This window comes from Falco naumanni, chromosome 3 (genome assembly GCF_017639655.2).
Source record: "Falco naumanni isolate bFalNau1 chromosome 3, bFalNau1.pat, whole genome shotgun sequence".
NCBI lineage: Eukaryota > Metazoa > Chordata > Aves > Falconiformes > Falconidae > Falco > Falco naumanni.
Genome location: NC_054056.1, coordinates 93,310,439 through 93,327,370, shown reverse-complemented (window position 1 = coordinate 93,327,370; position 16,932 = coordinate 93,310,439). Strand labels below are relative to the sequence as shown.

Here is a 16,932-nt window from a genome sequence, read left to right as displayed (position 1 = left end):
TTGGTGTGCAGTTTTAATTTTCAGTACTTAGCCATCTAAGAAACTAAATTTAAAATAGGTGTTGTAGACACTGCTTTCAGAAAAGTACTTTGATAATTTTATGCATTATTACACTGATATTACAGACAATAGATGTGTCAAAACCAAAGCAATACCTACAGGCTGGTACACCTGTTTGGAATATTTCTCTTTGCCTTCTTAATCAAATAAATATCATTTCATGGCTACAGTGTCAGTGCTTTAAAAACTTGTTTGTAAAAGAGCAAAGGGAAAAAAAACCTACTAGAAAGCTCAAAAGTTTTGCAAATGACCCAGAGTTAATTAGAAAAGTCTGCACCCTGGCTAGTTCCCCTTCTCACGTGTCAGCTCTCATTAAATCAAAAAATTCTCATTTCAAAGTTAACAAACACCATGGTTAACAAAACTGTTAAACTGGGATCAAGTGGGCACATTCCTAGGTTTATATATGATGTCATGCTAAGCAGCCCACAGCTGAACTTGCAAGCAGTATGAATGATTTTTCAATATATTAAGTATCTGATCTAATGCTAATTTTCTCTCTATAGGCTAACTGTGCTGGGAACAGGTGGCCCTGCTTTCAATTACGGAGGGCTAACATGCCAGTGTGAGGCCTGGATTAGTTCACCTTCTCACAGGGAATTTGCCTCGGTTGGGAATGGATTTATTATGGCTTCACACATGGAATGGAGCTCATGTCAGCTGAGGGCAGTGATACATCATATGATTCAAATTAACCTGCTGTGGACTGTTCCGCAGGGCTGATATTGTGTATTAAAATGACGACATTTTTAAAACAGCTTGAAAGAAACCAGGATTGCTGAAGTGCAATGGTTCCAATTTGTTCCAACTAATCTATCACCTGCTGGAGATATTATTCTAGTGGGTTTCTGGTAGCTGCTATTTTCCAGGCTTCTCCATACCACTGACCTTGCTAATGGATACAGTTGTTGCCTCTGCAAACAGGGGGGAAAAAAAGCCAGAGAGAGTATCATGGTGCGGTTTTGTTTGTTGCTTTTTAACCATAAACCTAGCTCCAGTGCCATGCCCCTCGTGGTGTCCCAACTGTGCCACAGAGGGACTGGCAGGAAAGAGCAATCCCCCAGGTCACCCAGGTCTCACTTCATCTTTCAGTGGGACACGGCATTTCTTAGTTTGTCTGCATAGTTTCTTCTGTAGAAAGGATTTCAAAAGGCAAAGAAAGTATCAAGGACTGCAGCTGTTTTACACCTAGCCTAATGTCTTCCCAAGAAACTGCTGGGGGAAGAGGACTTTGGCATAAACCATCTATATTTTGCATGTATGAGTATTTTAAGGCAATTTGTATGAAGCTGTACTTCACAAACATGTTTTGTATCGTTTGCATGCAGAAAGAATACATCAAAAAGGCAGCTTTTATAACTAAGAAAGCATAGTTGTATTAAAAAAATCCAAAGAAAGGACTAGAGGGTAAAGAGAATGGATTTTCAAACACTATTAAAACAAGATGGTCATATTTGTTCCTCACCTAATGAATAATATCTAATGCTGAAGCAATAAATAGTTCTCTTACATGTATTAGACGAGAATTAGATGTACAATCCAGAAACAGACTGATTATAAAAGAGAAAGGGTCATGTAAACTGATGTAGATGGAATTTAAAAAATTTTAAATAATTAGTTACTGTAGAAAGAGAAAGAATAGTCCTTTAATACATCGTGGGGTTAAAGTTGAGGTCTGTTCCCACAGGCCTGATGATGAATGCTTATTTCTCCTAGGATCCTATTACCTTTAAATCTGGAAGAAATGTCATTTTTCTTTAGTTGCCAAAAATGTACAAAATAATCAACTCATGCGGCAAGAAGTGCATTAATGTATCCTGTTATTCTCATTTAATTAGTGGTTTCCAAGTTTAGCTACTTGCTGTAGTTTTTTGATCTCCAAGCTAATATGGACTGACAACCTGGTTTCCTGTGTGGTGAAACCATATGATTTTTCTGTGGAACACTATCTACTTATCTACTTCAGCTGACAAACGATTTACAAGGAGTACCAGTTTTATCTAACACAGCAAACACTTGGAACCACTTGCAGATTTTTTCTTTTAACTGCTTGCATAGTAGTTTGCATCATATAGAAGATAGGCGTTTGATAGTTATATTTGAAATTTAACCTCAGCACACTAACAATGTATTTTGCAAGAAAAATGACATTACAATTAAACCACTGAACTTTAAACACTCATAATCTATACAGAAAGCCACATAGTTAACCCAGCTGCTACATCCAGACTTTTGTCTGCATAGGCACAGCTTCTAAAAATGTGCTGACTCTTTCAAACAGCAGATCAGCTGTACCCAACAAGTATTTTAATAATTTACTTATTGCAGTTATAAAACACAGATACATAAATGAATATGAAAATGCACAGTATGCCTTAGAAAACATACCACTTAGCAGCGTTATTTGCCAAATGTTCACCCAAAAAGTGTAGGCCCTCGAGGCCTGCAACATAAGCATACTTCAGCAGTGCCTTTATCTATTCAATTTATTAATTGTGATGTCTTCCATCACAAATACTGTTTGTCTGGTGACCTCACAAGAACTTCCCGGAGTTTTGCTCCGGTTCTCATCCTCAATGAACAACTGCCAACTTAGTCAGGATCTGGTGGTGTAGGCACTTTCTCCAGGCCTGCTGATGGCCAAGCTACCTCATTCTGGAAGCAGCTGTGGTTAGAAGACTTTTCCCCCCGGGAGAGTTAGTAACTTATTTTCCAGTAGCCTGCTGAGGAGCTGTCAAGCTTTCATAACGCTTTGTATGTGCCATTCTGATGCAATCATATGTGGAAAGTGCCTTCCATTACTCATCCAATGAAACCTCCAGCCACCAAGGAAGGCTTCTTGGTAAAGGTTAGTTCATTTGAAGAGGATCTCACAGTGGCAACACCTAAGGTTAGAAAAATCTGCAATGGAATCCAGAGCTGTTTTGTTATATTATGCCAGCAAAACACTTCGTTAAAATTCAGAGTATTTACTGTTGAGTCACGTGTAATGGTAGTTCCAATTAGCAGCCAAAAGGTGACAAAAAAGCCCAATGCCATTTGGCTAAGAAGAGATCCTGGAGGAAATCTCTGAAGTTTGATATGCTTCGTGAAAATAAACAGACTGGTTTATGATGCATTCATTTATTGGGTTTTAGATCCCTATTTAGTCATATATCATGGAGGGATTTAACATCGATTCAAGATCTGACTGAATTGTTGAGAATGAAGTAGACACTTAGACTACTTGTGAATACATACTTTGCAATTTATACCAGCTTCCACGTCTGCTAGTTTAGTTAGAAGTCTGTCCTACTGGCAGGAGAGCATCAGGGAAAAACCTTCTGCTGTGTAATAAATTAAATATAAAGGCTGCGCCAAGAAACTACATTGAGAATCTTCAGAAAAGGGGAATGCACAGACAAAGGGTCTGGCAATATGGGAATCTGCCAGATCTGGGGAGAGAGAACACAAAAGAATTGGGAGAGGGTGTGTGTGTGTGTGTGTGTAAGGATAAAGGAAAACCAATCTGGGAGCAGTAACGGAAAGGCCACTGATAGCAGGTGTTTCTACACCTCCTGTGCTGGTCATGATTAGAATGAAAATCTAATATTATCAATTAATCCTTTAGTCCAAATGGCAGTAGAACATGCAGTAGGTCTGAAGGTTCAAAGTCCTATTAACAAAGCCAAACAGGGATCAATATACAAAAGTTTTGCATTGTCAGGTGGTTTTAAAATCTTCTCTTAAAATAATGCTAAGGCAGCACAGAAAACAAAAAAAGGGGTAGTGATGAGGTTGTTCATGTACTTTTTTCTTTCCTCGAGACTCCTGCCTGCCTACCTACAAAAAATGGATTTTCAAGTTATGTAATTGAAGTATTTATAGTCAGCAGGTAAATATGTATGTCTCATTCTTTGGTTTTTCAATTTGCTGTCCTGTGGACTGATAGGCAGAAGTGATTACTGCTTCACCCAAAACCAATATTAACTGTCTCCAACATTTAAATTTCTGTATTTTAAGGACCACCGAAAATTAAATGGTGAGTTTTAAATTGATAACCTTAATATAATAAGAAAATCCTCAATTTCCGTGCCTCAGTTGCCTTCTGTGAAAAGGCAAGGGCATACTATTCCATCACCCATGGGAGGGTTGTGCAGGTATATTAGTATTTCTGTAGTGCTTAGATCTTAAAGCAGTAAGCAACGCAGAGGAAATATGGAATTCTGCTGTAGAGGCAGGTTTAGATAGTGTGCTGTAAGACTGTATGAATAGGGAAACCCAGTACTGAAGAGTTACTCACTAAATGACTGATAACAGCTCATTCTGCATGCTGACTGAAGTAAGGATACTGGGGGGGGGGGGGGGGGGAAGTTACACAATTCAATGAATTATAAAAAATATGCAGAAACAAAATGAATTGCGATGGCACAGGTAAATGTGAATGTATTTTCTAACTTTTAATATAACTTCAATTATATTCTATGTAGTAATGTAGTTATAGATACAGAATTCACAAAATAGAGAATGGATGGCATTTCAATTTGCAGGAGTTTCTGACACTCTAGGAGTGAAACTTCAAGTCCCATTACTTTAAGTAAATGCTAATACACATTCATACTACACCACTTACATTTTGTGCTAATTAAAGAAACAGAATAACACTATTTGTTAAATTTTACAGTATCAACACTTTAGATGATAGGAATTTGCAATGCCAGGTATCCAGATGCCAAAGAACTCATAGGAATGTGGCTTACAAAAATGTTCAGAAACATTTTAAAAGCCAGCTTTTATAAAGATAACTAATAAAATTTCAGTTGTTCTAGGGTTAGAAGCAGGTAGATTTCATTCCACTGGAAATGTGCCAACTTCAGCTCTCCTGAGCAGTAAAATTTCTAAATTTACCTTGGGAAGAGAATAAATACTTAGACCTTAAACCTATGACTGGTCCATGACTGACCATTCCTCAACTTTGACTTCAATTCAGGGTAATTGCTGGAGGAAAATTTCACATTCATTAGCAAAGAATGCAACATTTTTCTTATTATCTAATGTGTGTGTCTATGTGTGCATATCTACAAATAGATTACATTAGAAAATAGGGATTGAAGTGCAATGCTTACCTGGTCCATTAAGGAAGTCTTTAATTTGCACAGTGATAAAAGGAGGTGGAATACCACTTTTAGCATCTACCTCTCCTGCTACTGTCTGCAACCAGATCTTGCAATAATCCAGAGCTTCTGGTAGAGTCTTCCCAGGATCTATAGGTGATAATGATCATAGTCATTAATTATATTCCAGGAATTTGATACATAGACAATTGATTAAACAATATTTAATAGTTTAAATTGTAACACAGTAAATAATATTCCTAATAGAGCTGTTACACGTAACATTTGTGCCTATAGACAGATGCATGTGTATAACTATGCATGCATACACAGACAAGAGGGCAAAGCTGTAATTACACAAAGTATAGGAAACCCACAAAAAAACCAAGTGAAATATGAGTAAAAACCATCAGTTACCACAAGATGACTTTAAATAGCACTCAATTTTAGCATTAATTATGATGACACTTAGGCAGCCCTTACAAGAGAATTTGTGCTCAAAACCTGCTACTTCTATATTGTATTTTCACCACCAGATAGAAAATAATAGATAAATTATAAAGGTTAAAAATCCAGAGTGCTACCAGATCTCAGAAACAGAGCATAATGACAATATGGTTGTATCATTCTCCTTGGAGTTTCACTCAATAGCTTATCAGTAGCTATTCTTGCATACCACCTTGAATTGTATTCCTTTGATCAGTCTATAATATTACAATAGTACATTAAAATTAACTTCCTCCAAGTGCTATTCTTCATTTTCCACATATTACAAATGGCAAAACCAGTAGTGTAAACAGCTTTTTAATCTTCAGCAGCTCATGAACTTCATTATAATAGTCCTCAACTCTGGCACTACAGGTCTTAAGTTCTAAATAATCAATTATTCTTTGTTATCTAGACTGCTACATTAATTATGGAATGTCTCTCATCTGCAATGATTTAAGGAGGTTTTCCTGATGTTATTCTCTTCCATTATCAGTCAATTAAAACCTACTATAATTACTTTATTTGAATTTCACTGAATGGATTGCTTTCAAGAGCACTATTTACATACCCACTATTATAGTCAACATATGGTATCGTGGTATCACAGTCATATGTGGACTGGGTATATAAAGTCAGCTTTGGAATTTGTATTTCTTGACCTTATCATGTGATTCATATAAAACTTGGCACATATGAACCCTTATGTGATTTCAAAGAACCTACTGAAACCAATTGATCATGACTTTAGATCTATATGGAAAAGATCAAAAGTTAGCACATTCTTCTGTTTTTATTTGATCAATTTTCAGGCAATGACTTTACAGCAGTATTTGTAGTGCATGGCATATACATTACAGCCTTTCCTTCCCTTTATTCCTGCTATACATTTATAAAAAGTCAGCTCTCAACAGTTATTTAAGAGCTGTCACTGCACACAACAGATTTGTATATTTTCCACGTGAATTTCTGTATTTTTATGGTTTTTAGCTCTTTCCTTTAATTACATTAACCAGAATGGTGTGGCACACTCCCTTTTCTGTAGTAACTACTTTAGGGAGTATCTTGTTTCCTGTGTCTGGAGTTTGTCTAGTATACTGAAAATACTAATAGTAAAAAATCTTTACCACTGAAGTACACATCTTTTGCAAAATCTAGGGTTCTATACCATATCATCTTGTTCTGTGCTAGCAGCTCATCACAAATAAATAATATGCTAATGTTTTTCAGAATATATAGTGTAAAGCACTGTAAAAAATTACTCAACATTGTGCAATGAACATCACTGAATCAATTAAATTGATCTCTAAGTTACTGTTCCTTCAGAAGTATTAGTATAAACATTTAGGTGTACCAATATGGGGCAAAATGTTGCAATATGCCATTATTTTGTCTCATTTCTGAAAGATGTCATCACATATTGTACATAGCAACCTTGATCATCCACCGGCTTTTCAGAAAATCCAGTAAAATTAGTCAAACATTTCTTTTGAAGAATACCTTTATAGGTATTCCTATTACCCTAAAATGTGTTTATGTTATAAAATACCTAATAATTATTTCAAAGTTGCAGCTGTTTAAAGATGAAAATATCTTTGATGAAAAGAACTTACATAGCAGAAAATCCTTGCGTGACATAATACATTAGCTATACAAACCCTGCCCTCAAGGCATTGGGAATTGCAGCATGTAAGCACAGAATCAAAAAAAAAAAAAGGAACCATGAGGCACTCAGATTATTTTGCTCTCTCATGTCTCCAAGGAGCACAGCACCATCACCTCTTCATTACCTGGGGCACTGCAGGACGGGGATACACAAATAATGAGAAGGACTCAAGAACTTGCAGATCAGGAATACAACACAAAGAAACCTCAATGCACAAAATTTGCCTGAGTCCATCAAAACATATTACATTTAACACAGCGCTGGCCTGACTGACTTCAAGCTTTTTTTTTTTTTTTTGTTCAAGTGAAACTGTGTTACTCTGAAATAATTCTGGAAGCAGGGTAGCTGCATTGACACAATTTTACACTACAGGCAATAATCCTAAAGGATTATGCAAAGACTAATTTGAGTGCTTCCAAACATATGGCATATGGCTAATTTGGAACCTGGGTAACATACCGCACCATACATTGAAGTATGCCAGATAGGGATTAATAAGTAAGTTTTTACATAATGAGAAGAAAGCTAAAAATCCAGAGGTTTAAAAAATGACTGTGGTGGTGTGTATCTCAAAAACTTGAAGGGAATTCCAAATAGGAGCTATAAAATGTATCTGGCTAAGACAAATTCATTTACATCAAAGGTCAAAAGACTGAAATATGTCTATCTTGGTTAAAATACTTTTTAAGGTAAAAAACAGCATACATATTTACACAGGATTAAAGATCAGGAAAGGAATAAAACAATATCTATCAATCGATCCCTATGCCAGGGGTACAGGAATTGCCAGAGAAGCAATCAAATGAAAAAGAGAAAGTTCAGGCTGAAAAGTGAGGAATTCCTGATGGGGAGAGGTGTTAGAAAAAGGAGTCTTCTCCCTCAAGGAAATGATGGAAACATTCAGAATGTTTAAAAATACACTTGACAGAACACTATAAAATATACAATAGGGAACAATTATGCATCAGCAGGGAACTGGTCTGAATAATATATTATAATAGGTCATTTCCATTTCCATTTTCTATGATTCTCCCAAAAATCAACACTTAAATTTGCAGTTATTTGTATAAAGAAAATGCTGGAGAAAACCCAAGGGATGCATATATAAGTAAAAGGAGAGGCTAGAATTACTCCACAGCAAGCCAAGAGAGAGAAAAGAAAGTCTTGAGAAGTGAAGAGCAGTGAAGACGGCCAGAAATTCTATCCTCTACACCATGTCAAAAATTTGTCTGTGGCAGCAAAAGAAAAATGGTGAGACAACTATCACAGATTGACAAGCAAGACCATAATTTAAAATCTGTAAGACAGAAGTTGAGGCCTTCAGTATGTCCACATTCGGAGACACACACACAGAGCTTTTTTTATTATTATTAGAAAAAAATAACCTCTAACTATTTTTGAATCTACCCAAACATCCAAAGCCACTTTTGGTCTTGTCAAGGCCCAGACCTCAGCTCCAAACTTTACAGTTTATGAAGTATCTTCCTAACCTTAAATTGAATTTGCAAGCTTTTGATTTCACTGGCTATCCCCTCATTATTATGTCAATGGTAAAGCACAAACCCCAACCTTCTGAAGAGGAGTAAGGGGAAGGAAAGGAGGGAGGCAGGAGAAATTTCACATCTTGAAGATTTTCGTTCTCCAGAATGTGCTTTTTTTCCAGTTTGCAACTGAGAGCCAGGGCAGCTCAGGGGGGCATAGCCTGTGGGAGGCATTAATAGGGGGGAATCTGTGATCCACAGCACCCCAGCAGCTGCCAGGCAGGAGTGATGGGGCTACCGAGCGTGTGCACAGGACAGCAACTTGGCCTGTTCAGCTGGAACTTTACCCAGACCAAACGAGTTCTGCAACATGCTTTTATTTCAATGGATGAATCATATTTTGGTCTGCAGTCAATTTTAAAAGCCAGTACGATACTGCAATCATCTCTGCATTTCAAACTCTGAAGTGGAACTTTTGGTCTTCGTTTAAAAATGGTTTCCACTGGAATTTAAAGAACACAAGTGGGAAAACATTTCTACTAGAGTACTCACAAGTGCTGTGTCAGGAAGTTAAAAAATGAGCACTTACAGTAACCTGAAGAATGTACATTCCCAGGCCAGCATGTCTTTACGGGTGGGGGCTGCACCCCCCACATCCATGGATGCAGATGTACTGGACAATAAATATACTCAGAGGGGAACAGGTGACACTCCAGCAAAACTCCCTCAATGCTATGCTAAGGAAACAGCCTTAAATCCTCTCTCTGCCTTGTAGGAAGCACAGACTGACAGAGAGGCAGTGAATCAGACTTCCTGCCAGAGCCAGCCTGCATTGCTCTCCATGCAGCCTGGGCTTTCCATTAGATCAGAGGTTACATGTGGTCTTAGCTACTGCATCTGCTCTTCATGGACCCCCTGCCATCAAAGGCGTGGGTGTAAAAAAAAAAAAAAAAAAAAAAAAAAAAAATCAAGAATAATTCTGGATGGCCTCACAATGCCTGATTTTTGCAAATGCTTCACTGGCGGAAGTTGAAGAAATTCCATGCATAACAGATATTTACTGAGAAATTTTCTCTCCCTTAAAACAACCAAGCAACACAACCTCCTCTCTGAAAGTAAACAAACAAACAAATAGAAAAAAGATTTTTCAAGAATGCCCAGAGCACAATGGTCAGGAAATGAGGCAATTTTGTATCTGGATTACATTACCTGAAACAAAGCAAATAAAGATTTAAAAAAATATTTATAAAAGTGGCTTATGAGATTACATTAAAAACAATTGCACCCACTTTTATTTAAGTGGAAATGGCCAATGCTCTGTTGCAAAAACTAACGGTTAGCAGATGCTTTTTTATTAAATGTAGGATGAGCACTGAATAAAAAAAGCTTGGTTTTTAGTGTCTCAGGCTATTTATATAGAATCTTACAAATAAACGGAGGGAGCAACTAGTCTTTTTAATGGTGGTTATAAAGCAGTTAATTTTATTTTGACTTGAAGTTCCTATACCTGGCAGTAGCATAATTACTATCAAACTGTTCAATTACGAAAATAATTAAAACCACAAACAAAGCAGTTTAGCACAACCATAATAAAACTGAGCCAACATTTTAATAACCTAGTAAGTTGTCTCTTCCTACAAAGTGACTTGCCAGTGGACTTGGTTGGACAGAAGGACTGGGGAAATTGAAAGCACAGCCATCAGGTCTTTAGCTCCAAGGCAGGTAAATGCTCCCACATACAGACACTGGCCTGATGGAAATGTGCTGCTAATTGCTAATTAACATAGTAACCATACTTTAGTTTTAAATAGCCTATTTCTTTCTATTTTATTCTGCAGTTCTTATTTATTTCATGTTTCAGGAAGCAAGCAAAAAATAACACTGCTAGTGTCAGAGAAGCCAAATTCTTTGGATGAAGTTTGGTGTTTCAGCCACTGTGCAATGCCCACTCACAAAAAAAGTGATAGCTCAATGTGCAAGATCTGAATTTTAAGCTCTATTAACTTGAAATCTTTCCAAAATAAAAACAAAAGCCTTGTCCCAAATGAAATATATATGATTTCACAAAAATATTAAAAAATTATTTCTACGCATGTTCAAAGCATTAAACCATCATAAGATGGTAAACTTAATTTTGTCACCAGCCCAGGATTAACTATTATTATCTTTAAAATTCATGCTGGTGTGGTCTTACAGGACAATTTCCCTGTTTTATTCAAAGTTTCATAAAAAAGACTCTCTAATTACCTGTCAGAAGCATTTGTAAATTCTAGAGTATTCTTTGTTGTCTTACAGGTGAACAATGTATTTCTTAGAAATACAGTAACAGGAGATTAAGGATGGGATATGTAACTAGATCCAAATTTCTACCAGCTTTTCTTTACACTAAACGTCTTTTTTGAAGGAACATCCACCAAAAAATAAGACTTCCCTAATTTCACCAGAGAATTTTGTATTTGCTTCTTCTTGCCTTGCAAGATTTTAAGTTATTTCAGAACTAGATTTTTTCTCTTAGAAAAGCCGTATGAAATCATAACACAATTTTTCATAAGATCTGAATCTACTGTTGAACTAATAGTAAAGTCTTCAGAATTCCACAAATGATTCAAAACAATTTTTCCACATGCTTTAAAGCATTCCTAAAATATTCCTATGCAGCATATATGGTGTGAATATATAAACACAGAATGACGATATGAAACGACAGTTTTTATTAGCATGTTTTGGATCTAATCTACATATCCCATATATAGCTTAACTATGTAAGCTTAATCATATTAGTATAAGTAATGAGAAACCATCCCCATAGGAGTACCAATAAAACTTTTTAACAAACATCACATATTTTTCCTTTTGCCCAGAAAAGTCTCAAATTTTTAGGCTGTGATGAAATTTGCTGTTATAGGCCTGACCTTCTGAGCTGCTGCTGTGCTGCTGCCTGTCTCCATCATGCGATGTAATATGCACAGTGTTTTCATCAGTCCTGCTTGCCTAGTCCCACTGTTGAAGCTTTTTTTTCTTTCCATTTTTTTTTTTTAAAAGGGGGAAAATGCTACATCAGCTCTTATATTCCAGTTAAAATAGAACTTTTATATTTAGCTTGTGTCCTTTTCCCCATCTTATCTCAGATAATGGAAAAAGCATTGCATACATACATATAGACACAAGAGCAGCAGTCTTCTAGAGAGTCTAACTGGAAATGCTCTTTAGCACCACTCACTGTAAATTAAACGTCATTTATGCCCTCTTCCCACTCTCCAGTCCTTGATATACAGAGAAATATAGGAATATAGTGCACACTTATTGTATAGAGGGAAAGAAGTTAACCTATTTCTTTCAAATAAACTTCATGTTGTTCTTCATTTGGATGATACATCTTTCAGATAAAACTGTCAGCAAATAGTCACAACATCAAGAAAAATTGGTGTAGTGAAGACATCAACTGCAGCAGCAAAGAAAATGCCATGCAAAGCTGCTGATGCTGTACTATATGATATGCAATCTATAGAGTGTGTATATATGTACACACACACATATACATAACACAGGTCATGGTTACTTTCCCTCAAATACAGGTGCTAGAAATAAAAAATGGAAATTTCCAAAACTAACATGTTACTACAGTGGTATGACAATATTAATCCTGAACGATGCAATTACAAACACAGCAGGTCTTCCTAAACAAGAGGCAATAAAAACTTTATACTATCGATTTTGCTGTGTGAATTAGTGTGTGACTTGAAGTGTGGATTAGTTTTATTAAGTTATTAATATATTCAGGATGCTGGTTTTAGGCACTAGAACTTTGGCACCCACTTCTCAAACTCTTTTGAAAAGAGCCCTAATGGTTCAGTAACAAGCACAGAACTCTGATACGCAAGTAGGGTACTTGATACTACCCACAAAGCAGCAGCATGAGATCAGAACTTCTGCCTTCACATAACATCACTCCTGCCTCCCTACTCTTTTACCTTTGCCTGACATGGAAACAAAAAGCCAAAGAAAAGGATAAGACTCATGTAGAGCTAATCTTTGATCCTCCAAGACTATCTCTTTGTGTCTCAGTTAAACAACTGCTGGTGACTGAGAATCTCTCAGGTGTATGTTCCTACTATCTTAATTATTTAAACTTCTTGACATTCTTCTGTACTCTCTGATCCACTTTCAGTTTATAGGAAGACCTTATTACAGCTTGTGTTTTCTAAAATCGCTCCTTTAAACAATGAAGATGGTGAAAGACTTCTGAAATTAGTTGTATGGGCAGAATGGAGAGAACTTTATCCGGTTTATTGGAAACGTGGTGGCAGCTTGTACAAGGACACACTTGAAAGTCTCAGACATGAGAAATGAATAAACCTTACTGCATTTTTTCCAAAACACTAGGTTAATGAGGTTGTGATCTTTACCTTAAAACTACTCCAATTCTCCTCCAATCTTTGCTTTGTTAATTGATTTTTAAATTATTTTCATACTAATTGCTACAATGACTACATCTTATATAATATTTAACAAACATACATGAGAACCTGGAGTAAATCAAATTCGTGACACAGCTGTGTTTCTTTTTAGACAGGACTGCAACAACAGAAAAATATGAAAATGGAAGAATGATAAAAGAATATGTGGCAGAGAATGAATCTTCTCCCTATTTTAATTATCTACTCTCTGGGCTTTCTAATCTTCCTCAGCGTTCAAGCCCTCTTAAAAATTCCACCATAATTCAGATTTCTGAAAAAGATCTATTAAAACCAGAATTTTTAGTCTTTTGCATAAGCACACCATTTTGATGACAATTTTCAAAAGACACAATCTCATTCATTAAAGATTTGGTATAGATGCACAAAAAACCATGCCACTTTCCACAACTACTGGACTGTATGAACGAACACTGGCAGGAAAAAATGAGCAATGTTTTTTACCTACAGCTTTCAATCAGTGAACAATTTAAAACCCCACTGCAGATCTTCATGTCCTCATTTAAAGTTTTTTTGGGGTAACACTCTGTAATAACGTATCTCATTAAATTCTTATACTCAGTACTGGTTGCCAGACAAATGAATTGCAATAAATTGATTTCTCTCTTCAGCAGTACAGGCAAGACAGAAAAAGAAAATTCAGATTTTTTTATACTGAACAGTTATTCCTATATTTCTTATTATAAACTTTCCATGTGGAATCAAAAAAGAAAAAAGAAAAAAAGCCATTCATTAAGAGAAGGAAATTCTTGCAAAACCCTATTACTCAGCTGAATGAAAACTTCAAATACATGACATCATTAGATGCCATTTGGAAGATCACTGTAATTTTCTTACAGTTTATGATCAAAACACCCACTGCTTCTGCAATGTTTATCTTTAAATTTTATCAGTAGGCTAGTATAGGAAAACATTGTGATATTCAGTCATAAAAAATGCTTTTTATGAAATCAGCATGGCTTACAACACTTACTTCCTTAGAAAACATTGAGAAATCAGATTAATACAACAAGCCCTATCGCAATCCGGTAATGAGAAAGTAATATTGAAGAACAGGAATAACTAGCTGCTAAAAGGTTAGATCTTAATTAATGTCAAACAATTTTAACACTTAAGTTGATTCAGCTGTGGGGTATAAGCCTAAAAATACATCTATTTACCAACTGATTTTCAAAGATGCCCTAGAAGTCTCTCTAGCTGTTTTCCACTACTCTAGTAACTTTGAGATGTGCAATTATTTTGGCAGTTACCACCAGGAGTGAATGTTAAATGCTTTTACCTGTACACTTGTAGTCTGAGGATACTCCTTTAAGACCAGCGTCGAACAATGATATTTCTACCTTTTGCTTTCTGTGGTGGCAGCTCAGGAGCACAGAGGGCTGTGACACCACGAGGTAGAGAAATGGCTGCAGTTCTATGTCCCCAGTTCCCCTGCGGCCAGGCTGCCGAACAATAGTTATACCCAGGGCTTGTCGAGCAGACGATCTTGTGGAAGCATGCAGACTTTCCAGTGACAAAAGACCCGTTTTTCTCCCAGTAGACATAGGAATGTTACTGTTCAAAAGATCATCTGCTGTGACGGAGGAAATGCAAGGCTGACTGGGCTTCTTGGTATCATGGCTGCCACCTGAGCCTGCTTCTGGAAGATTTAAGGAGCTTTTGCTTATTTTCTCACCATCTTTCCGATCTTGTACTGATTTTGATTTAGGTAAGGCAGTGCATGAGTAAGTCATCAAGGAGATGCGACTTGCTGTAACAAAAATATCAAAGGGAATGAAATTAAGATTCTTCACAATGGAAGACTGGCGGGAAGGACGGGCAATGCGGTGCTGGCTGGTACCACTGTGCTGCTCGATTTGAACAATTCTGATCTTAACACTGTCACTGCCAATTCCACTGTCCTGTGCCCCACTATAACGGGAAGAAGTCTCAACTGTTCCTCCATCAGACACATCCATTCTTTTCTGCTCCTGTTTGGAAACCTGTAAAGGAAAATATTATATTACCTTCTGATATCCATATCCCAACTATTTCCATTTCAGTGGCAGCAAACAATCACTATATAAACATGATGTCAAAAAAGAGAATTATAAAAGAAAATATCTGCCAAGCTAACTTTAACACAGTAATCACTCATGGAAACACAGCAGGTGTCTGTTCCAATGAAATGATGACTCACAACAGATGAATTGCCAAAAGAACATGTGAAGGAAAAAAAAAAACCCCAAACCCAAACAAGGACTAATAATTTCTAGGCTTAAACGACCTCTTTCTTTTTAATTTAAACCCTTTCCTTAAATTCTAAAGAATCTGCAAGAAATTTATGGCTTCATATAAAACCATCTCTCTGTGAAATAATGCATTGTAAATAAAAAGTCTGGTCAGAATTGTTTTCCAGTTTTGAGGATGGATACTCAAAAAGTCCTCTTTGGTGCTAAAATATTTTACCATGATTAGATGAAATAAAATGTAATATTAGTCTACTGCAAAATCACAACAAGACTAAATGGAAACTGTACGCTGAAATGTATAAATATTATGTTATAGAAAAAATATTTTTCTTAAGAGTCATGGAAATGACAGCTGCCTTACATAAAACACCAAAGTTGAAGGAAACATCATTGCTATCTAAAGACTGGCTCTGCAACTAGGTACAAGTTCTTAGCTTACCAAAGCTCACCACGGCTACATACGGTCCTGGCAGTGATATTCACAGGCTTTCACGTGAGAAATCGTTTCATAGAGAAATACTTAAAAAATATAACATACACCACTCAAACAGAAAAAAGAACATTCCTTCTACCACAGGAAATGCAAGTGTGAAACAAAAAATTGCAAGGCTGTGTCCAGGGACCACATAGTACTGAGTCAAAATACAGAGATATCCAAGACAAGAAAGTGCTTCAGGAAGAAAACACGTTCCATACTGCTTATGAAACAAGTACAAATCCTACAAAGAGCTTGAGGATGAGGTGGGGAGCATATGCTAAAATATTTGGGAAAAAAACCCTGCAGAAATTAAACAAGAATAAAAATAATAATTATAATGATATATGGCTAACTCCGTGGATTCATATGGAGTTTAGAGTCTTGCGTTCACCCGTATCGCTTTCATAGTGTAACTAACTCTTCCACCTGCGCTGCCCAGAAGTGTTTCTGCTTGGCTCCATACAAGAGCTAACATAAGAAATGCCCAATTCAATCAGACTTGTGACCCATCCAGCCCAATACGCTGTTTTTGACAGCACTAGGAGACTCTGTGGAGAGACACCACGGATCCTGGCCATTTCCAACAGTCTGTTTCTCTCCTACCTCCCAGGCATCCACAGCTGTTGCATTTGCAATGCCAGTGGTACGTACCTGTGTAGTTGTTTTAGTAACCATGCCTAGACTTGTCCATTAATTCATCCACTTTGTTTTTGAATATCCTGACAGTGTCTGGCCTCCAAACCTTCTGTGGCAGCAAGTTCCTTTTTTTTTTTTTTCTTTCTTTTTTTTTCTTCTTGCCTTTGGTTTAAAACAAAGTGCCATTGCATTTCTCTGATCTCTTGTAGTGCATGATTTGAAAGTTCAGGTCCACATTCAGCTTTATCACTGTTGCTATGACTTTTTAAACTTTGATCATAGCCCCCCTCAGCCTTCTCCTCTCCAGACACAGAAATCCAAACCTT

At 36.6% G+C, this 16,932-nt stretch overlaps 1 protein-coding gene across 6 annotated transcripts in view; it reads right to left on the bottom strand.

The window, feature by feature from the left end:
* VPS13B (vacuolar protein sorting 13 homolog B) overlaps positions 1 to 16,932 on the bottom strand; it is a 477,375-nt gene that overhangs the window by 103,234 nt on the left and 357,209 nt on the right. For 5 of the 6 annotated variants that reach the window (XM_040588251.1, XM_040588253.1, XM_040588250.1 and 2 more), the window contains 2 exons: positions 14,541 to 15,243; positions 5,166 to 5,303 (listed from right to left, as the gene is read on the bottom strand). In XM_040588251.1, the coding sequence (XP_040444185.1) occupies positions 5,166 to 5,303; positions 14,541 to 15,243 (841 nt within the window). Of the gene's footprint in view, positions 1 to 2,459; positions 2,946 to 5,165; positions 5,304 to 14,540; positions 15,244 to 16,932 lie in introns of those variants that run through there. The other variant, XM_040588255.1, reaches the window with a different exon arrangement.